General features: G+C 39.0%; 1 protein-coding gene across 1 annotated transcript in view; it reads left to right on the plus strand.

The window, feature by feature from the left end:
- SMG1 (SMG1 nonsense mediated mRNA decay associated PI3K related kinase) overlaps nt 1–23,806 on the plus strand; it is a gene marked incomplete at both ends in the record, with an annotated part of 94,565 nt that overhangs the window by 48,265 nt on the left and 22,494 nt on the right. The window contains 17 exons of the mRNA XM_084249154.1: nt 904–1,046; nt 1,667–1,868; nt 6,331–6,440; nt 7,136–7,283; nt 7,940–8,099; nt 8,793–8,913; nt 12,167–12,415; nt 12,748–13,032; nt 13,913–14,057; nt 14,173–14,311; nt 15,874–16,104; nt 16,204–16,381; nt 17,661–17,822; nt 18,387–18,604; nt 18,932–19,086; nt 20,683–20,905; nt 22,891–23,137. Of these exons, the coding sequence (XP_084105280.1) occupies nt 904–1,046; nt 1,667–1,868; nt 6,331–6,440; nt 7,136–7,283; nt 7,940–8,099; nt 8,793–8,913; nt 12,167–12,415; nt 12,748–13,032; nt 13,913–14,057; nt 14,173–14,311; nt 15,874–16,104; nt 16,204–16,381; nt 17,661–17,822; nt 18,387–18,604; nt 18,932–19,086; nt 20,683–20,905; nt 22,891–23,137 (3,116 nt within the window). The remainder of the gene's footprint in view (nt 1–903; nt 1,047–1,666; nt 1,869–6,330; nt 6,441–7,135; nt 7,284–7,939; nt 8,100–8,792; nt 8,914–12,166; nt 12,416–12,747; nt 13,033–13,912; nt 14,058–14,172; nt 14,312–15,873; nt 16,105–16,203; nt 16,382–17,660; nt 17,823–18,386; nt 18,605–18,931; nt 19,087–20,682; nt 20,906–22,890; nt 23,138–23,806) is intronic.

A 23,806-nucleotide genomic window follows, 5' to 3' on the forward strand; every position in this document is an offset into this window, starting at 1 on the left:
CAATTTTGCATTTTTATATGGTTTCGCTCTTTCTACTTAGCAAAATTAAAAAGAAGGAAAAAAAAACAAAAGCAAACATTTTCCCATGTTAAATATCCTGCAGTGTGATTTTAAATTACACAGTTATGCTAATTTTTGAGTGTGTCATAATTTAACATCCCTTATTGTTGGGTTGTAAGATTGTTCCTGATATAGTTCACTGATCTTAATACAATGGCACCTAATTCTTTGCTCACAGTTGTGATTAATTTTCTTTGAAAACTGTATCTGCCAGTTGATTTAGTGGAAGAAAGGCTATAGGCCTTAAGTTTTATAACAGGTATTATTGCTCAGCCACCATGCAGAAAAGATGGGTCCCCATTTATACCATCAGCAGTAGAGTCACTGTTTCCTTTTCAGCATTGTGTGCATACTGAGTGTCGCTGAGAAATGAGAACCCTGCCACCATCATCTATGGAGAACATTTTTTTCCCTACTTACGAAATAGAACTTTCCCCATGGGTTACATTGATAAGAAACATAGATTATATGTTCATGGCTACTTGTTTTTTCCTTTATTGATATGTGAGATTTTATTTATGAAGATTTTATTTATCTAATTTCCGATTGGTAATTTTGTTTTTAATGACTATGGTGTTTCTTTGATACCCAGAAACTTCCAAGTTGTTATACCATTAGAATAGTTACTTTATGGATTCTTTTATTGTTTTTTTTCCCCTAACTTTGCCTTTGCACACTTTGAGATTAGATACTACTATCTAATTTTGTGCACCCCATTCCCATGCAAAATAATTGACTCATTGTTTCAGCTCGGTATTTTGAGTAATTCATTCTTTTCAGTTTTGGGGGGAAATGGAGTAAGTGGATACTTTAAAAATAAGACTGTTTAAATTTGTGTTGAAGGTTTGAAAAGGCCTCTGTAGAGTACCAGGAGCATCTGTGTACCATGACAGGTGTCGATTGCTGTATCTCCAGCTTTGACAAATCTGTTCTCAGTTTGGCCAATGCTGGACGCAACAGCGCCAGCCCCAAACATTCTCTGAATGGTGAGTATTCAGTTGTTGTTTTTTCCTATTTTACTCATCTATTTCTGTATTTATATTTTTGAATATTTTCCTTAAAAAAATGAAACCCCTTAACGTTTTATTTATTTCCTTTCATCTTTGTTAATTTTTTTTTTTTTAAAGATTTGTTTATTTATACAAGCACTGAGTACAGTCAGAAGCGCGGGAGGGTGAGAAAATTCACCAGAGGCAGAGTGGGAAACAGTACAGGCAGACTGACGATACACTACTGAGGGGAGCAGCGGGCGGCAGGAGAGGTCTGCGCACCATGTGGGACCCTCCTCTGGTAGCCGGGGAGCATCCGGGGATTGAACCAGCGCTGCAGAGGCTGCGGGCAGCAACCCAGCGCACAACCGTTGCGCCACCAGGGAGGCCCATCTTTGTTAATTTTTGCCTAGTGTTTGATTTCTGCCCTCCAGGATAGTCCCTGTGGTTATCCCACCACCTTAGCATAGTATTCAGTTTTTTAAATAAAAGGTTATAGTCAACTAATTTGTATTGCTGATCTTACTGTATATTTTTAGAGTTCTGTGCTCTTTGAAATATTTATAACTGTTCTACATCTTTGTCTCCTTATCTCACAAAATACTGATTCTATTCAGGTGAATCCAGAAAAACTGTGTTGTCCAAACCAACTGACTCTTCCCCTGAGGTTATAAATTATTTGGGAAATAAAGCATGTGAGTGTTACATTTCAATTGCTGACTGGACTGCCGTACAGGAATGGCAGAATGCAATTCACGACTTGAAAAAGAGTACCAGCAGTACTTCTCTCAACCTAAAAGCTGATTTCAACTACATAAAGTAAGGATTTCTTTTCAGTTATAAACAATGATACATAGTCTCATTAAACACATTTTTGCTAGTTTTAAAGTCTTGCTCTGTGTCAGAAAACTATTAAAATTGATCCTATCTACTGTTGCAAGAGGGCTGAAAGTTACAAGAAGTCAGTAATAGATGGGAGGGGAGGGTGTTTTTACAGCGAGAAAACACTTGTAACTATTGAAACAGTCATTTGGTGTTGATTCTTAGCCTATTCTAAAATCAAAATGAATATACAGAAATTTGTCACTGCTTTACAAAGGATCACATTTAATGCTTTAGTTTCAAAATTGTTTGAATGTATCAAAAACATTCATTCCAAAGAGGGCAATTTTCTGAACACTTGTAATTCAACTTCCTTCTCCTCCTGTTCACTTTGCATTTATTAATCCCTTTATTCAAAATTTGGGTGCTTGTTGTACCCCAGACACTTGACTGGTGTTATAAGGGACATTAGCTTTCCTTGCATTGAGGAGCTCAGCTTTCGGTGAGTGCATGAGTTAATGGCAATTGCTCTGTTGTGTGTGTACTATGTGCCAGCAGTAGGATGCAGCAGTACATAGAAGAGATACAAAATCTGACCCGAGGAACTGATCTTATAGTGAGTGAGGAGTCACATGGGCATATGTACAAGGCTGTGGAGTGGCCTAAGGATGCCATGTGAGCACAGTGTTGGGGTAACAGACTTGGTGCAAGAATGATGGGCTTGGAATCTGGAAATTTCTGGGAGGCCATTATGGTTGGAACAGAGTGAATAATAGGAGATAAAGGTGGAGAAGCAGATGACAATTATGAGAACTTTGACTTTAACTGATAGAGAAAATGTTAGGTGCCATTTGAACAAGTGGGACATGTAATGATCTGACTAAGTGGTTTACTCTGCTGTGGCATGAAGAGATTGGAGCTTTGGAGGGCAAGGGTAGAAGCATGAAGACCAGTAATTTGAGGGGTGGGGGGGAAAAGTAGAGGGAGGTGATAACACACCATTAATTGAAGTAGGAACAAACAGAATAATGAGGCATGTTTTTTTTTTTTTTTTTTTTTTTTTTTAATAGAGGCATGCTTTATTTGTTTGCTGGTTTGTTTGTTTGTTTTGTTTATACATGCACTGGGTACAGTCAGAAGCGCGGGAGGGTGAGAGAATTCACCAGAGCCAGAGCAGGGAGCAGAGCAGACAGAAGGACCGAAGTACACTGCTGAGGGGAGCAGCGGGTGGCAGGAGAGGTCTGCGCACCATGTGGGACCCTCCTCCAGTGGCCTGGGAGCAGCCGGGGATCGAACCGGCGCCGCAGAGGCCGCGGGCAGCTTCGCAACCCAGCGCTCAGCCGCTGCGCCACCGGGGAGGCCCCTAATGAGGCATGTTTAAGGTGCATATGAAACATGCAGATGAGATTGTTTAATGTGTAAGAACTGAATTTGTAACTAACTATAGAAAAGTCATTATTATATAGGGGGTAATGAAAGGCCCTTTTTCCTTTTCACTCTAATACTTCAAAGACTCTGTATGCTACCAATCTACAGATAAGTCTCTGAAGAAAGAGTAAATGGAAGGAAAAGAGGGCCATGGTTAGAATCCTATTGAGCATCTTTATTAAGGGATAGGAAAGGGTCCCTTGGAAGAAAACGTAAGGACATGGAGGATGAAGGTGGTGGCGGTACAGCAGAACCAGGCTGAAGTGGCCACCTTTGTCAGAGGCCCCAGAGACAGCAAGTAAGAAGAGCTTCATACATATGAAGTAACCAGGTTAAATACTATTGTGTGGTAGAGTGATTTGAAAGCGAAAGGTTTTGGTTAGGTTAACTGGGTAGTAAATATTTTCTTGAAGTCAAGGAGAGGCAGAAGCTGTGGTGGGAGGAGAATGTGTGTTCTTTGAAGATACTTTAATTTTCAAAAGGTTAAGTCCTTACTAATGTTGACATTCCATCAATAATAAAACGTGTATGGGGAAATACTCATAATTTCGAATGACTAATCTTTTTTTAAAAAGAAAAAATGATACTTTTAAAGGGAAAATATAGAAAGTAGTTCTTATAGGGTCAAAGAGTCAATAAACAAAAGGTAACGAAAAGGCTAAGTAGTAAGTTAAAAAGAGAAAAAGCAGAATTAAAAAGAATGTTACCGTCATACTGATTACAAGTTCATTATGAACAAAAATATCATTGTAAAAGCACATCAAGAGATTGTAAAGTGAGGCCTCCCCGGTGGTGCAGCGGTTGAGCACTGGGTTGCGAAGCTGCCCGCAGCCTCTGCAGTGCCGGTTCGATCCCCAGCTGCTCCCCGGCCACTGGAGGAGGGTCCCACATGGCGCACAGACCTCTCCTGCCGCCCGCTGCTCCCCTCAGCAGTGCACTTCGGTCCTTCTGCCTGTTCTGCTCCCTGCTCTGGCTCTGGTGAATTCTCTCACCCTCCCGCACTTCTGACTGTACCCAGTGCTTGTATAAATAAATAAATAAATCTTTAAAAAAAAAAAAAAAAAGAGATTGTAAAGTGATTACGAGTTTTCATAGATCAGGAATTTTTTTTTAAAAAGATTTATTTATACATACAAGAACTGGCATACAAGCCAGAGGTGGGGCTGTGTGAGAGGATTCACCAGAGACAGAGTGGGGAGCAGAACAGGCAGACTGAAGAAATACACTGCTGAGGGGAGCAGCGGGTGAGTCAGGAGAGGTCTGCTGCACCATGTGGGTAGCTCCCTGGCCAGGGATTGAACTCCTGCTGCTGTGGCTGTGGATAGCCTCATAGGTTGACTCTCAACCCCTTGTGCCACCAAGGAGGCCCTGTCAGGAATTCTTACTGTATTTTCTTTCTTTTTTTTTTTAATTGTATGAATTTAAAAAAATTTTTTTTTAAGATTTATTTATTTATACAAGCATTGGGTACAGTCAGAAGCACGGGAGGGTGACAGAATTCACCAGAGCCAGAGCGGGGAGCAGAACAGGCAGAAGGACCGAAGTACACTGCAGAGGGGAGCAGCGGGCGTGGCAGGAGAGTCTGCATGCCATGTGGGACCCTCGCCGGCAGCCAGGGATTGAACCGGCGCTGCAGAGGCTGTGGGCAGCTTCGCAGCCCAGCGCTCAACCGCTGCGCCACCAGGGGAGGCCCTCTTACTGTATTTCTTATGCCCCAAATCCTGACATATAGTTTAAGATAATCTTGCATTTTCATAAAATCATTAATGGACGAATTTTTCTTTCTTCCAAACCAGTTAAATGTTCTTTAGCTACACTATGTATTATGCCACATTTGTCAGTATAAATCCATAGCAAATATTTATAAAACATACTGAATAATGAGGTGATTAAAGAATGAATAAATGTAGGTGAGCCATATTTTTAATTATTTTTGAAAAATGTTTTATATGAATACTTTCTTGGAATATTTTATCTCTAATATTGTATTTATTTAGGCTCATATAGAAATGAGAGAAATTTACAAAATGCTTATTTTAAATATTGGGGAGATTTAGTATTCTGTGAGATTAAAGGGAAGGAGCCACTAGAAAGCAGAGGTTTAAGAAATAGGATGAAGAGCATTGAATGAATGACTAACTGGATCCCACCTTTTCTCAAGGTGCCGCAAGGAAAGCAGTTTAGATGGATACATAGAGTTTTGGGAGTGGATGCCAGGTTGGGGGTGAAAGGGTAGAGGAAATTAAAGCCTGTGTTTGTTTTTCTGAGCAATTTGTCTTTAGCTGAAGGTGGCATGAGGGCATTGTAGAGCACTGGAAAGGTCACAGATCTCGTAGTGGGAGAAATGGTAAAAAGCAGGTAGTTGTATTGATCTCAGCTTGAGGCTTCCTAAGGTAGAAGCAGAAATAGTCAAGGATGTGTATTTCCAGTAGTGGATTCAGACTGAGTTGTGAGGGAGGCTACGCAATGAAAGAAACAGGAAAAAAAATGAATGATTAATAGAAAAGAGAGACCAAGCAAAAACTGTAAGTCATCATCTGAGAGCAGCAGTGCAGAGCTAGTGAAAGAATAATTAGGGCTAGGATATAAGATGGAGATAACTCTGATAGGAAGGCTATCTACAGGGGCTTGTGCTTTAGGTGAGGAATGAAACCATTTAGGGAATTTAGTGCTTGTGCAGGGAGAAGTAGATGTTGAAGGTACCTGCAGAGGTCTCATGTCAAGTTTGTTGGACTGGCCCTCCAGATATATGGGCTGCAACAGACAAAAAGAGGAAGGAGACACGGAGGGATGGGTATCTGAACTGAACACCTAGATCTGTGACTTTCCAGTTTGCTACTCCAATTTTAGTACTAAGTAAAATGGCACTAACCTCTTCAACATAAAAATAAAATGGTGGCCTATGTGGAAGAAACTTCTACTAAAATACTGTGTAACTGAACTCTCTTTTTCTAGAATTTGTTCTGTTTTTTGAGTGGTTCTACAGACTGGGATAGGATGGCATACAAGCTAACCAATATTTTAATTACAGATCACTAAGCAGTTTTGAGTCTGGAGAATTTGTTGAATGTACCGAGCAATTAGAATTGTTACCTGGAGAAAATATCAATCTACTTGCTGGAGGATCAAAAGAAAAAATAGGTATTTGAGACAATTCAAAAATTATTTTTATGGTCAAGTTGTTCAGGTGGTTGGCTTAGTGTATTTTCGTGGAAAATCTGAAAGTTATATAATTATTTGGGGGAAGAAGTCCTATGTGAAGCAAAAAATTGAGGGTCATTCTTTTCATACTTGATCTGAAAGTGAAAAAATGGTTTAATTAATAAAAGTAAGTAAACGAAAAAAAGACTACAGTAATGCTGTTTTACCTAGCTATTTTGTTTGAAAAATATACAAGTAGATTTAGTTTATTTTTTTCTTGCTTGACAGCTTGATGATTTATTAATTTTGTTATTACCACTGGAATATTTTTCAAATGTTTTACTAAACTTAGTAGTATGAGCATTTTGTGTTTAGCATTGATTTGCTAGATTCAGTAAGATTTGCCAGTGTATATCTAGATTTGCCCCCTTTAAATAATACATTGACGTACAGATTTTTGAACCTTTGAAATCGGCTGGTTTTGTGTGTGTGTTGGGGGGAATTGAAATATAATTTTATATGTAATATAATTTTCATAGTCATCAGAAATTGCTTAACTGTAAAGTTCATCCTCTTGAACTTAAATATGACAGGAAGTATTCACTGGTGATTATTTTTTAATACTGTTAAATATCTTGTCTCTCTTATACATTAAATGCAGATTAATTTTTAATGGTATTTTTAAACTTCTGTAGATATGAAAAAACTACTCCCTAACATGTTAAGTCCAGATCCCAGGGAACTTCAGAAATCCATTGAAGTTCAGTTGTTGAGAAGTTCTGTTTGTTTGGCAACTGCTTTAAACCATATAGAACAAGATCAGAAGTGGCAGTCTATAACTGAGTAAGTTTAATTCTCAAGAGGTAAATGTGCATTATGTATATCATGATAAATGTATGTACTTTCTGTACATGCATGTGGGGTGAGGTAGTTAACAGAACTCTGTCTTACTTATTAAGATAACTACATTTTTTTTTAAAGATTTATTTATGCGTATAAGAGCTGGGGTACAGGCCAGAGATGCAGAGGGTGAGAGGATTCACCAGAAACAGACTAGGGAGCAGAACAGGCAGACTGACTGAAATACACTGCTGAGGGGAGCAGCGAGCGAGACAGGAGAGGTCTGCCGCACCATGTGGTTTGCTCCCTGGCCGGCCAGGGATCGAACTTGTGCTGGAGAGGCTGCGGATTGCTTCATAGTGTGGCTCTTAACCCCTTGCGCCACCAGGGAGGCCCCAAGATAACTTCATTTTAGTTGTAGAAATTGTATGATATGTGAATGCAACATTTGCTAACATACTGTGATTGAAACTAAATGAAATGTAAAAATACCCAAAAGTGAATATGTTGACTTGTTTTTTTCATTTTAAGTAAAAAACAGGCTGTTCCTCTTTTGTTGGCTACTAATAGGATAGCATCTTATTAAAATTCTTTATCCCTTCAATGGTTACAAATCAAAAAATCTCACTTGTTAATTAACAGTAAATATTTTGTTTCAGAAATGTGGTAAAGTACTTGAAACAAACCTCCCGCATTGCTATTGGACCACTGAGACTTTCAACTTTAACAGTTTCACAGTCCCTGCCAGTTTTGAGTACCTTACAGTTATATTGCTCTTCTGCTCTGGAGAACACAGTCTCTAACAGACTTTCAACAGAGGTGCGTATATTTGTGTTTTTACCAAGATATCTTCTCTTATTTCTTTTGAGTTTTAAAATAGCATTTGTTGGACATGCTGGTAAATCCAGAAATTGAAAATGCCACTTGAGTAGTATCTGAAGCACATGGAAGATTAGGATATATAATCTCAAGGATAACTAATTGCTTGTTTACCATTTTTTTTTTCTCTCCCAAAGTAGGGCAGTTGATGTATTTAAATATATTAGGCAGATAATGCAAACTGTAGGTTTGACTAGGATGAAAACCCCCCTCCTGCTGGATAGGATAATGGTTAACCAAAGTTAGGGTCTTCTTTAGAGAATTTTAATCTTTGAAAAGGTGTCTATAAAGCAGTAGGATTGAGTGTTTCTCTGTAATATAGTTTCCTTTCTGTTTTATAACACATACACTGTTAATTCTTTTATAGACACATGCTTACTGTTGATAAATATTGTTGATTAAAAAATAGACTTATATTCTGAAAAAGATTGTTTTGCAAAATAAATGTCTTAGAGTGACTTTTCCACTTACGACTAGATGATACAATGAGGAAAGAGAGGAGGCTGATATACTGGAATAGATCTTCAGTGAAAAAAAATCTGAAGTAGTTGACTTGAGAGATGCAACTAAACTCAAACTCTAAATATAAAAGGAGGCTGTTTACATGAAGTAGTTTTGGTTTTCCCCTGGCAGGACTGTCTTATTCCACTCTTCAGTGAAGCTTTACGTTCATGTAAACAACACGATGTGAGGCCGTGGATGCAGGCATTACGATATACCATGTACCAGAGTCAGTTGCTGGAGAAAATCAAAGGTAACAGGGTGTTTTTTAAAAAGTAATTTCATTAACATACAATTTACAGTTTTACAATGTACAGATCATTACAGTTTTAATGCACAGTTTTGAGATGTCATTTTTATCTCTAAGGCTTGCGGAACATTTATCTTATCCTAAAAGGCTCCTATATGCCTTTTTTACAGTTGTCTCGCCCATCTGAAGCAACCTCTTACTTGCTTTCTGTCACTGTACGCAATCATACAGTATACGCTCTTAGGTCTGGCTTCTCTTGCTCAGCATTTTATTTTTTATTTATTTTTTCAAAGATTTATTTATGTATACAAGAGCTGGGGTGTGGGCCAGAGGTGCAGGGGCATGAGAGGATTCACTAGAGACAAAGTAGGGAGCAGAGCAGGCAGATATACTGAAATACACTGCTGCGGGGAGCAGCGGGTGAAACTGGAGAGGTCTGCTGAGCCATGTGGGTCAGCTCCCTGGCCAGGGCTGCTGTGGCTGCTGATAGCTTCATAGTGCTGATTCTTTAACCCCTTCTGCCACCAGGGAGGCCCTTAGCATTTTATTTTCAAAGTTCATTTACAGGGCCTCCCCTGTGGTGCAGCAGTTGAGCGCTGGGCTGTGAAGCTGCCTGCAGCCTCTGTAGCGCCGGTTCAATCACCGGCTGCTGGCAAGGGTCCCACATGGCGCACAGACCTCTCCTGCTGCGCCCGCTGCTCCCCTCAGCAGTGTACTTCGTTGGTTTGCCTGTTCTGCTCCCCGCTCTGGCTCTGGTGAATTCTCTCACCCTCCCGTGCTTCTGACTGTACCCAGTGCTTGTATAAATAAATAAATAAATCTTTAAAAAAAAAAGTTCATTTACGTTGCATGTATCAGTAGTGGCGAGCTTTCTTACAGTTTAGTAGTATCTATTGTATGTATATACCATGGGTTATCTTTTAACCTTTTGTTGTATATTTGGGTTATTTTCAAATTTGAGCTATTATGTGAAAAGCCTACTGTGAAATATAAATACAAGCCTTTGGTTGGATGTATATTTTACATTTCTCTTGAATAAATGCCTAGGAGTGGAAATCTTGGGTCATTTAAGTTTCAAGACATTTTGGTAGTTTTTATTAAATGGTTGTACATTTTACATCCCTCCTGTCATTACATCCTGGGTATTGTTGGCCTTTAATTTTAGTTGGTGGAATGTGTGTAGGGTAGTTTATCCTTGTGGTTTTATTTTCATTTTCCTGATGTTGAGCATCTTTTCATTTGCATAGTGGCTGTTACATATCTTATTTTGTAATGTCTGTTTAAATGGCCCCTTTTAATAGAACCATAAGACAGACTTTTGTTCTGGATACAGATTCTTTACTAGAAATAAGGTGCTATGAATGTTGATTTTTTTTTTTTTAAAGCCACTCCAAACGAATTGGGAATTAGTATTTGTATAAATATTTGTATGTCTTATTTTAAGGAAGGCTATGTCTGTCATGTTAAAGGGATACTAGCTAGCAGTTGACTTTATTGCTTTAAAATAGAAAAGTTACTAGAATTCTGTAGAATTTTAGTCAGAAACATGGTAGATGGATTTACTGAGTGATTTTGAATATTAAATTTCAACTAAGCTAATGCTGAGATGGACTTGCACAACATGGACAGGCAACTGTGGCTCACATGAGTGCTTGTTGTCATGTAGACCTGGATTTGGATCATCACCCCAGCACTTGTAAATTGAGGTACCTTAGGGCAGTTATTGAGCTTCTTTTCATTTACGTGTATTAGCCCATTCATGAGACTCGTGAAAGGCTTACAGGAGACAAGACAGGGCATATAAAGCCCTAGCAAAGAGAATGGTTTGTATTGTGACTACAGTATCACCTTCCATTCCTTGCCATATTGGACAAGTTTTAAAATAGGCATGAAGAAATCACTAATTTATTTGGAGACAGAACTCCACTCTCCCTTGACTTCCCTTTCTTTATTCTGCGAATGTTTATCAAATGTGCCAGGTACTGTGCTTGAAGTTGGGATATAATGGTAAACAACACATGCCTAGCATCTGCATTCCTAGTACCAAAGGCTTTCTAGCAGCTAGCAGGGGAAACTGACATCAAACAAGGAAGAGCAGTAATGGTGTGCTGAATGGAAGTACACATGTGCTGGAAGAGCACGTGTTTGGGGCACCTAGTTTAATCCTAGGAATCAGAAAAGAACCTGAGGAAGGTAACATGAGAAAGAATGCAGACTGATTTGAGTAGAAAATCAACCGGAAATAATGAAAGATTTGTAGAGGATCAGATCACCTGAGGGAGAGTGGGAAGACATGAAGCTGGATGACATTGAGATTGGAATGGAATGTAGGGCATCAGTCAGTGCCTGGAGGAAGCCACCAAAGGAAACTTACATGTTTAGATTTACTTTAGTGTAAGGTCACTTTAGTTTCAGGTTGGAGACTCAATTAGAGGAGGAAAAGACTGGAGACAGAGGAACCAGTTAGACTGAAGTGCCTGATAAAGGTAATCAGTGTAGTGGCAATAGAGACAGAGAAGGCACGTATGATAAGAGGAATGATGGTAAAATCTAAGATGATTGCCAGGCACCTGCTTAGGTAACCAGGTCAATCATACACCTTTCCTTGAGGAAGGAAGGAAAGGGTCTGGGGGATGGTCGAAAATAAATTCTACTTGACACAGGTTAAAATGCCCTTGAAATGCCCGAGTGTAGGTGACTAGTAGGCAGGTGGGACTCCGATGTCAGGGCTGTGCTAGAGATAAAGACTCAAGAGTCAGCAGCATTTGTATGGTAATTGAAGCCACAGGAGCAGATGATATTGTCCAGGGAGAGTGTGCAGAGTGAAAAGAGTAGAGAGTCTAGGTCTAACCAATAGGAACACCACTTTAATGGATGGGTAATGGACAAGAAAGAGACTGAGGAGAATTTTTTAGGAGGTAGGCATAAACCAGGAGAGAAGGGCATGGTCGACGGCCAGTGGGGACTTAGAGAACAGGGTGGGGAAAGTCTGATCTTTTCCTCATTCCCTACCTTTTGACTGAGGTGCTTGACTACAGAGTCAGAAACTAAGAGAGTGATTTTCAGTTTTTGTTTTGTTTTATTTTTTTCTGCGTCGAATGCTATAGTAACTGCTAGGGGTGGAAAAATGAATTACCTTTATTTTGAGAGTTGGTGAAAGGAAGTAGTTGGGGAAGAACACTTTGGCGATGTTCTGTGCAATCTGGAGTTAGAAATAGACAGATCAGGAACTAATGCAATGTTTTCTTCTCTCCAGAACAAACAGTTCCAATTAGAAGCCATCTCATGGAATTAGGCCTGACAGCGGCAAAATTTGCTAGAAAGCGGGGGAATGTGTCACTTGCAACAAGACTGCTGGCACAATGTAGTGAGGTTCAGCTGGGAAAGACCACCACAGCACAGGATTTAGTCCAGCATTTTAAAAAATTATCAACTCAGAGTCAAGTGGATGAAAAATGGGGGCCTGAGCTTGACATTGAAAAGACCAAATTGCTCTACACAGCAGGTCAGTAAAGTGGATTCTGATTATTCACCATCGCAATAAGAATTACGTGTATGAGCTTTACTGTGTGGTATAAGGCAATAATGGGAAAGTTGTTTTTCCCCCCACCTCTTGCAGAACATTTGAATTTTGAAAAATACATGCACTTGACTGATATTTATAGTTTAATCCTTTTAAAAAACAATATTATTACCATTTATTAAAGTAGGAAAGGTTTCCAGCAATCTTATTCACTGAATTTACTTGTTTTCAGAAGTTCATTGTTTTTACCCTGAAATAGTGTTAGTCTTCTGCTTTTAAGCCTTCCGAGTGCTGACTTTTTTATTTTTCTGCAGGCCAGTCAACGCATGCAATGGAAATGTTGAGTTCTTGTGCCATATCTTTTTGCAAGTCTGCCAAAGCTGAATATGCAGTTGCCAAGTCAATTCTGACACTGGCTAAGTGGATCCAGGCAGAATGGAAAGAAATTTCAGGGCAGCTGAAACAGGTTTATAGAGCTCAGCAACAGCAGAACTTCTCAGGTCTTTCTACTATGTCTAAAAACATACTAACTTTAATAGAACTGCCATCCGTTAATACAATGGAAGAGGAGTATCCTAGGATTGAGAGTGAATCTACAGGTAGGATTTTTTTTTAATAGCTTTCAAATATCTAATATTAATTTTAGCAATCATTTTTCTCAGGGAGCAAGAGAGAGAGAAAGATGTGTGGCTATAGCTGGCAGTAAGGTTCTGTACCAGATACCTAAAATTCCATCTCACAGTAGAAAGAACAAAAGATCCAATAAATAGCCTGTGTTCCCTTGACTGGTGGGGAACACTTTGCATATTCTGACATTTGCTTCTAACAGAAAAAGGAACCTAACACACAGGGTAGTTAATTCATTCAGTGTTACGGTAGCTACCACTGTCTTGTTTGTGGAAATGGGTATATAACTAATTCTTGCTGAAATGTGACACTATATCTTTGTCGTGTTGTAAAGTCTAGGATTTTAATTACTTGCGTTGTGTGTTTGGGTCTTGATTGTCACAGGGCTATATTTTATTGTCATTACAAATCTTCATATTAGCAAGTGGCACTTTCATAGGCGATTTCTTCACTGTAATGAGGACTAAAGTTCTACCTCAGTAATTCTGAGCAAATGAGGTTGTACACACATCACCTACATATTTTTACCAGAATGCTTAAGTTGAATTTAATCATGAGGAAATAGCCAAATTTGTTATGTATGACACATTTGATACATGAACTTACAAAGCTTAGTGTCATGAAAGGCCTTGATGTGTTTTACATGATGATAAGCTTATTAGGGAAGGTAAGTGTTTGATTTTGACATTCTAGCCATTTAGAAAAGCATAACTTAAATGTATGCTTCATCAAATTATGTGCTGTAATAATATGGAACTTATCGATTAGAGTAAAATACTAAGGTATGCCATTAGCAGTTAATGAACATAACATTGCTGAGCTCGCTCTTTATTCTCTCCTCCCTTGTGGCAGTGCATATTGGAGTTGGAGAACCTGACTTCATTTTGGGACAGTTGTATCATCTATCTTCAGTACAGGCACCTGAAGTAGCCAAATCTTGGGCAGCGTTGGCTAGTTGGGCTTATAGGTGGGGCAGAAAGGTGGTTGACAATGCAAGGTATGTTGATATGTAATTTGATATATTTAATGCACTGCAAAACAGTAATTAAGATGTCTGTGGACATGGTAAAGTTCTGGTAGCTGAAATACTGATGCCTTGTTAATTTTAATAGCCAGGGAGAAGGTGTTCGTCTGCTGCCTAGAGAAAAATCTGAAGTTCAAAATCTACTTCCAGACACTATAACTGAAGAAGAAAAAGAGAGAATATATAGTATTCTTGGACAGGCTGTGTGTCGGCCAGCGGGGATTCAGGCAAGGAAAACATGAAATATTGTCCATATTATTGTTTCAATTCATTGATTTTGAATAGATTGATCACATGTACTGATTAAAATGTTGGGTGGGGTTTAGGCAGTTTTCCTTTCAAATCAAAACTTTGAATTACAAGACAAAAGTGAGTTAGAATGTTTTTGTAAGAATGTACTTTCTTGAGAAATCAGGTCATTTCTGTAGGGTCCTGTTAAGAAAGATGAAGTTGCTTTTATGTAAATTTGTATTTTTCTTTTGATTGCTCTTCTGATTCGAAATTAGGTTCTTAGGGCCTCCCTGGTGGCGCAGCTGTTGAGTGCTGGGTTGCAAAGCTGCCTGCAGCCTCTGCAGCTCAGGTTTGATCCCCGGCCACCGGGCAAGGGTCCCACATGGCGCGCAGACCTCTCCTGCTGCCCGCTGCTCCCCTCAGCAGTGTACTTTGTTACTCTGCCTGTTCTACTCTCCGCTCTGGCTCTGGTGAATTCTCTCACCCTCCCGCACTTCTGACTGTACCCAGTGCTTGTATAAATAAATAAATATTAAAAAAAAAAAAAAAGAAATTAGGTTCTTAACATTAGCTTGGGAGCCTTTAAAAAAATTGGTAGGGATGAGCTCCACCCCAGATATTTTGGATGGGATGACATGGCTTGCGCAGGTGTGTGCGTGTGTGCAAGAGTGTAAGCTTACTAGGTGATTTATAATTTATGGCCACAGTTCAAAATTATGGATTAGATGATGAGTAGGATTTGCTCCCTTCCCCTCAAAGTTCTGCCAGTTCTGTAACTATTTTTTTTTTTTTTTTGAAGATTTATTTTTTATTCATGCAATAGCTGGGGTACAGGCCAGAGGTGCGGGAGGGTGAGAGGATTCACCAGAGTAGGGAGCAGAGCAGGCAGATTGACCGAAGTACACTGCTGAGGGGAGCAGCGGGCAAGACGAGAGAGGTCTGCTGTGCCCTGTGGGTTGCTCCCTGGCTGGCCGGGAATCAAACCCACACCGCAAAGGCTGTGGACAGCTTCACAGCGCTGTGCTCAACCCTCTGCGCTGCCACCGGGGAGGCCCAATACTGTAACTATTAAGTGTTTAGTTGTGAACTTGTAAGAGCTTGGACTTTATTTGCTGAATTACATTAAATTGTATTGATTCCATTCTTGCTCCAAACTTTAGCATGTACCAGTGTCTACAAAGCTGATTTTAAATACATGCACAGTACTGTAGAGGATAAGGTCTCTGTGACTATATTTAGTGTACATTTAGCCTCAAGCTTTTTGAACAGATAATGCTTAATTTTTTGCATGCAGATTATTGTTACTTGGAAACATTAAAAGCCACAGTCATTAATCTTTGTTAATGCTTATTATGCCCTTTTCATTAACTGTATTAGTAAATATGAAGAGTAGTATGTTGACATTGATTTAGCTTGTTTAACAGTAAGCGTGAGAATGGAGCGGAGTAAGGTGGGCCTTTCATAAATAAGAAAAATGATGTTATAGGGAAAATTACAGGAAACTCTCTCATTTCAATTTGTGTTTAAAAATAGCCTTTTATTCCCAATTTTTCTTCAGGATGAGGATATAACGCTTCAGATAACAGAAAGTGAAGATAATGAGGAAGATGACATGGTTGATGTTATCTGGCGTCAGTTAATATCAAGCTGCCCATGGCTTTCGGAACTTGACGAAAGTGCAACAGAAGGCGTTATTAAAGTGTGGAGGAAGGTTGTAGATAGAATATTCAGCCTGTACAAACTGTCTTGCAGTGCATATTTTACTTTTCTTAAACTCAATGCTGGTCAGGTATGTAGCATAGTCTGAGAAAATTTATTTAAAATTTTTTGTCCTAATAAATGAAAACTACGTTCTGAATTTTTAAAATATTTCTTTCTAAACTCTTAGATTCCTTTAGATGAAGATGACCCCAGGTTACATTTACGTCCTCGAGCAGAGCAGAGCACTGATGATGTGATTGTGATGGCCACGCTGAGACTGCTCAGGTTGCTGGTGAAGCATGCAGGTGAACTTCGGCAGTACCTGGAACACGGCCTGGAGACAACGCCTACTGCTCCATGGAGAGGTGATGGTCTTAAAAAATGTTCCAGGAAAAGTTATTTCTCAATAGGATATAGAAGATTAAAACAATTGTTCCTTTGTGTTTTTTTGACTCTGTTACAGAATAGTTGGAATGAAAGTCTCAGTTAGACAACAATTAAGGTAGTTAAACAATGTGTTGGTTAAATAATCAAACTGAGCTTTCAAAACCCAGGAAGCAGTCTGCCAGATTTTACTCTGTGTGAGAACTGTTCCAGCAATCAAAGTTTGAGTTCAGTTTATATAGGTGGGAACAGTTGAGTGGTATCAAAATGTAATTATTCTTGAGGGGGCTTCTGGTTTTCCATAGGCTTAGGTTTTTCTCTTTCCCTTTTTTTTTTTTTTTTAAAGATTTATTGATTTATTTATACAAGCACTGGGTACAGTCAGAAGCGCGGGAGGGTGAGAGAATTCACCAGAGCGGGGGGACAGAGGAAGCAAACTGACAAAATATACTGCTGAGGGGAGCAGTAGGCACGGCAGGAGAGGTCTGCCTGCCATGTGGGACCCTCGCCAGTGGCCAGGGATCGAACCGGCACTGCAGAGGCTGTGGGCAACTTTGCAGCCCAGCACTCAACCGCTTGCCCACCAGGGAGGCCCTAGGCTTAGGTTTTTCAACTTCCTGAGTTATCTTGACCTAAAGATGTGTTGGTACAAAGGAGGGTAAATTACTGGGGTTTACTCACTTCTCTGATTACTAAAGAGTGCACTGTGTAGGCAGAAAGGCTGGGAGGCACCCATTATTTAAGTCTTCTTTAAGTGTTCTGTAGTGATTACTGGGGTTTGAAAGGCTGGTTTACCTGAAAGCAGTAGATTATTGCATAGCTGCTTCACTAAATTGGTGGAATCTGTTCTGACTTCAAATCAATGCAAATGCCTTTGCAGGGTGGGTGGGGGGAGGGAGTTTCCCAGAACATTCATACTGTGTTCATAATTCATAGAATTCCCTGGACTGCTTTTTCCTTATATAGGAAATGAATTTTGGGGAGAATGATAAAAATAAGTCTAAAAAAATTTTATACCCTTTGTAAAAATTGCCTATGTCTGCCTTTTACAGGCATTCACAGAAAACACATTTTGCTAGGATGTTTTTAAATTTTCTACCTGTTGATTATAGCTCTCTACCCTAAAGAACTGTTGTGTGGTTCTTTATTATCACAGGCAGAAATTTGAGACCTTTAGTACTGGTAGGTTTTAATTCTTTTGTACTTAGTATGTTGACAAATTTTGATAACATTAAAGTATCTTTTTTTCTCACCCTAAAGGAATAATTCCACAGCTGTTCTCACGCTTAAACCACCCTGAAGTGTATGTGCGCCAAAGTATTTGTAACCTTCTCTGTCGTGTGGCGCAGGATTCCCCGCATCTCATATTGTACCCTGCGATAGTGGGCACCATATCACTCAGTAGTGAGTCTCAGGCTTCAGGTACGGAATGTGAAAATACTAAGTATAGATTATTACACAGATTGTTGTTGGGTAAATTCTTTTGAATTTTATGTGTCCGAGTTGATGGCGTGTAGTTTTTCTATTATTATTTTTTATTGAGGGAGTTAATTATTGTATGCCTGGCACGGAGACAAGTGCTTTACATATTAGCCTTCAGTCCTGAAAATAACCCACCAGTGCTTGGAGAAATTGAGTAGTGAGTATGCTCTTAGGTTCATTGAGCTGAGTAATTGACAGATAAGGACTGAAACCAAGTGTTGGACTGTAGCTGGGAAAATGCTTTATATGTTGAGAATCATTTATTCTCCCCATTGCTTGTAATATTAATAAATAATGGAAGCATAACTTGTCGAAAGACTTGTCATTAACAAATAATGAAAATTATCAAAAGACAAGTTATGATATGTGGTCAATTTAATGCACAGAAAGCAATTGTTAAAAGCGTGCTCTGGAGTCAAATAGATAATCACTGTTTCCCCTAAATTCAACAGACGCATATGGGAGAAACATCCAAAAATACCTTATTCTCCTATTTCATTATAGGAAATAAATTTTCCTCTGCAATTCCAACTTTACTTGGCAATATTCAAGGAGAAGAATTGCTAGTTTCTGAATGTGAGGGAGGAAGTCCTCCTGCTTCTCAGGATAGCAATAAAGATGAATCTAAAAGTGGATTAAATGAAGACCAAGCTATGATGCAGGACTGCTACAGCAAAATTGTAGATAAGCTGTCTTCTGCAAACCCAACTATGGTGTTACAGGTAAAAAAGCAACAATAAAAAAACCCAACAGCTGTTTTAAAACAATTTTTATTATCCTCCCTTACCCTGCCTCCTCCCTTGCGCCCCCAAACAAACCCGGTAGCCGAACTCAAAAATTACCATGGAAATATTTGAAGGAGCATAATGTAGAGGAATCAAAACTGATTTTACAAATCCTGTATCATTAGATAAGATCATCAGTTTGGGTTCTGTCATTGTGTAATGAGCAAAAAGAAGTACCTGATTAACTTATAATTTGTAGTGTTTGCAGAGCTGTGCTGTATGTAGATTTGTGGATGACTGTATTTGGATATGATGTGTGTGCAGGTTCAGATGCTCGTGGCTGAGCTGCGCAGGGTCACTGTTCTCTGGGATGAGCTCTGGCTGGGAGTTCTGTTACAGCAGCACATGTATGTCCTGAGACGGATTCAGCAGCTTGAAGATGAGGTGAAAAGAGTCCAGAACAACAACACCTTACGCAAGTATGTTTATACACACTTACCTGAAAACAAAGCTCTTTTTTTTTTTGTTTTTAATGTAAAGTAGACATAAAATTTGCCTCTTCAGCCAGATTTAAATGTACAGGTCAGCTATAATAAAGATGACCTAAATACACTCAGCATTGTGCAGCCATCATTACTATCCATTTCCAGAAGTTACTCTTCTTCCCAGGCAGAGGCTCTGCACCCATTAAACAATACTGCCCCATTCCCCCTTAACCCAGGACTAAGTTTACTGCTATTCTGCTTTTGGTCTTTATGAATTTGACTAAGTATCTCCTGTAATGGTAATCATAGAGCATTTGTCTTTTTGTGTCTGGCTCTTTTGGCTTAGTGTAATGTTTTGAAGATTGATTTATATTGTAGCGTGTATCAGAATTTCCTTTTTTTATAGTTATACCACATTTTATTTATGCACTCATGTCAGTGGACACTTCAGGTGCTCCTATCAATTGGCGTATAAACAGTACTCTGCTTTGAATTACTTTGGGTATGAGCCACTGGATTTGCTGGACCATATGGTAATTCTATGTTTAAGTTGAGAGGAACTTCCAAATTTTTCATCAGTGGCTGTATACTAACACAGTTTCACCAGATTTTGATAAGGGTTTCAGTTTCTCCATATCTTTGCCACTATTTGTTATTTTCTGTTTTTGATAGTTGCTTTCATAATGGGCATAAAATGGTATCTCATGGTTTTGATTAGCATTTTCCTAATGACTAATCATGTTGAACATCTTTTTGCGTGCCTTTGGCTGTATTGTGTCATATTTAGAGAAGTATCTTTTCAAATGTTTTGCCCATTTTTTGATTAGGTTGTTTGTTTTTTGATGTTATTAAGTATTAGGAAGTCTCTGGATTTTGGATACCAATCCCTTATCAAATACGATGTGCAATATTTTAGTGTAACCCAATTTATTTTTTTGTTGTTGTCTGTGTTTTTGCTGCCGTATCCATGAAATCCTTGTCAAATCCACTGTTAAGAATTCTTTCTTGGGCCTCCCCGGTGGCACAGCGGTTGAGCGCTGGGTTGCAAAGCTGCCCGCAGTCTCTGCAGCGCTGGTTTGATTCCTGGCTGCTCCCCAGCCACTGGAGGAGGGTCCCACATGGCACGCAGACCTCTCCTGCCACCCGCTGCTCCCCTCAGCAGTGTACTTAGGTCCTTCTGCCTGCTCTGCTCCCCGCTCTGGCTCTGGTGAATTCTCTCACCCTCCCGCACTTCTGACTGTACCCAGTGCTTGTATAAATAAATAAATAAATAATATATATTTTTAAAAAATTAAAAAAAAAAGAATTCTTTCCCTTATATTTTCTTCTAAGAATTTTAAAGTCTGTCTCTTAAAAGGTAAGGGTGAGGTAAGGTATCTGTTTAAAGGAAAGTTAAGGGTCCAGTTTTATTGCTACTTGTGGAAGAGAGAAGTTAAAACCTCTTTCATGTGGGTTTTTTGTTGTTCTTGTTTTTTTTTTTTTATCATCATTCTGTGTTAGTGAGTTGCTGTGCTATCCTTGACACTATTTACTTGCACTTGATACATTTAAATTTCTTGTTTGTGTAAAACTCTCTATCTTCCTGGTCAGAGAAGAGAAAATTGCAATTATGCGAGAGAAGCACACAGCTTTGATGAAACCCATTGTGTTTGCTTTGGAGCATGTAAGGAGCATCACAGCAGCCCCTGCAGAAACACCTCATGAAAAGTGGTTTCAGGATAACTATGGTGATGCAATTGAAAATGCCCTGGAAAAACTGAAGACACCATCAAACCCTGCAAAGCCTGGAAGCAGCTGGATTCCATTTAAAGAGGTACAGAAATATCTCAAAAATGCAACTATAATGCGAAATTCTCTATGGGATACAAAATTTAAATAAGGGTACTCTTTTTCCTTGAAACAGAAGATTTCAAGCCCATGAAAGCCAGCCCATGAAAGCCCATGAAAGTCAGCCCATGACCAGTTGCTTGTAAGCAGAATAGGGAAAGATATTTTCAATTTGAATTTTGAGAATGAGTTTGCCTTAGGATGGTCAACTTTCATCTATTGCAAGAAATCAAGGAGGGTGCTCTGGTCTTAAGCTAAATATTGATTGCCTGCTATGTTCTCATAAAAGATAAGAAATTTAACCATGTATCATCTCTTTAGTTTTTCCTATGAAGAATGGTATTTAGTATTTTTAATAGACAAAAATTTACATATTAACAGTTTTCATAAATTATTTGAAATCAGTTTTGGATAGCTGTATTTCAATATATGAGAGTTTTACATTTTGGTTCTCTTAAATCTTTATTTCTTTGGTTTTTATCTGTTATAGCAATAGAATTGTTAGGGGAGCCTGTTTCTTTCTTTGCAACTTTTCCTTGCTTACCTCGATCCCTTCTTTCTCCCTTTCCTTTTGCTTCTAACTAACTTTAGGAATGAGAAAACTATTGAGATAAAGTGTAGAAACAAAAAGGATAGTCAACTGCAGTAAAAGCAAACTGTTAAAAGGACAAAGCCAGGCATAAGACAACACTGACCTCAAGGATGAAGTCATTATGTGTGGCTTAGCCATGACTTCGTTTCCTTGTGTTCCAACAGTAGTTTCTTCTTTTTCTTCTCCTCAATAACTCAACTAAGTAACCCAGAGGAAGGAACCAGGGGGAATGCTTTTTAAAACCTCTCTCCCTCTCTCTCTTTCTCTCTCTCTCTCTGTGTGTGTGTGTGTGTGTGTAGAGTAAATCATACAGAAATTTTTTTATGATGATTGTATGTACTGTGAAGAATAATTTAAAAAGTTAAGAATATCAGTGTTTCCCTTCTCTTTAAGTTGTAATGTAGCTTAAAAAAAATGGAATTAGCTAAACAAACCAGAAGTCCTAGGTGTCCCTCCCTGATAATATTTCCCTTTTCAAAACTATGACTCTAAATTTTGAAATAATCATTACCAAGTATTTTTAGAGCAGATTTTTTTCTGGATGCAGTTATAAATGATAGTGTTTAGTTTCTGCGTATTTTTGAACTTGATGTAAATGAAATCATATTGTATGCATGTGTATTTACTACTTCCATAATTGTTGGGCCAACATTTTTTTAATGATCATATATATTTTGTGTATAGCTAATGTCTCTCTAGCTTATGAAAATACCACAATTTATTCATTCATTAGTGGATAATTGGAATGTTTTCAGATGTCGTTTTCCTTTTATGAAGAAATTTTGCCGTGGATTAAGATTTTATTTTCATATTGAAGCAGAGCTGATAGTTCATTAGTTTAGGTGCCTGTATTGAGTTAGCTACAAGTAGGGACACAATGTGCAGTCCACTCCCTGTTGAATTGTTAGAAGGCATTGTTTTTTCTGCATACTTCAGGTAGTAAAAGCTCTCAATTGTTTACACCCTTTCACATGGTTTCCTAAGGGTGTGTCTACCTGACAGCCAATAGCTGAGATATGTTTTGCTCTATTGCAAGGTCTGAATTGATATATTTTGGTCTTGATCAAACGTAGCATGACAGTGTAGAATTAGTGTTCTAAAAGTCCTGAATGTGATTTCCTTTCATCTGCTGTGATTTCATGCCTTGCTTGGACAGAATAGAAGGAGGTGGAGGGACTGATCAAAGTAGAAATTGCCTACAATTTGTTATTACACTATTGTTTGTCCTCTGAAGAGACCTCAAATATGTATTACTAAATTATGTGTAGAAACTAGAACATCAGCTAATTGTATTGGTATTTTATGTCAGATTGAATATGGAAGAAAGTAAGTATTGTAATACTGTAAATTCCCGCCCCCCCCGGCCCCCCATCTTACAGATAATGCTGAGTTTGCAGCAGAGAGCACAGAAACGTGCAAGTTACATCTTGCGTCTTGAAGAAATAAGTCCTTGGCTGGCTGCCATGACTAGCACTGAAATTGCTCTTCCTGGAGAAGTCTCAGCCAGAGACACTGTCACAATCCACAGTGTGGGTGGGACCATCACAATCTTACCTACCAAAACCAAGCCAAAGAAACTCCTCTTTCTTGGATCGGATGGGAAGAGCTATCCTTACCTTTTCAAAGGTAGGAGTTTAAAGAAGAACGTAGTCTGATTATTAATGCTTTCTATCTGTGTATGATAGGAGAGGATTTTTTTTTTTCATAGGTTTATTTTTTATTTATATAAGAGCTGGGGTACAGGCCAGAGGGGCGGGAGGGTCAGAGGATTCACCAGAGACAGAGCGGGGAGCAGAACAGGCAGATGGACCAAAAGCACTGCTGAGGGGAGCAGTGGGTGTGACAGGAGAGGTCTGCCGCGCCATGTGAGTATCTCCCTGGCCAGCTGGGAATCGAACTCACCCTACACAGGCTGCGGATAGCTTCAACCCACTGTGCCACCGGGGAGGCCCAGGAGAGGATTGTTTTAGGTGAAGTTCTGATTATCAGAACTTCCTGATAACAGCCTGAAGTATCCTGTTCTTAGGTGATTTTGAATGGAAACGATTGGGGGCTTTGTAGCAAGAATTTTAATTTCTCACCTATTCATGCTTGTGAACTTAAATGCAGAACAACTGAGGTACTACTAATAACACTGGTATCTAGTAACTTGTGACAGAATGTTCTCATTGTGCCTCTTGGGCTATCAGCCTTAACTGCTATTGCTAATTGAGTACACAAAAAGTGTACTTCCAACCCATTTCACCACATTCCACCCCGTTTAGTCAGGTACTGTAGCAGCTTTAATTTTGTTTC

Source organism: Talpa europaea (genome assembly GCF_964194135.1).
Source record: "Talpa europaea genome assembly, chromosome: 12".
NCBI lineage: Eukaryota > Metazoa > Chordata > Mammalia > Eulipotyphla > Talpidae > Talpa > Talpa europaea.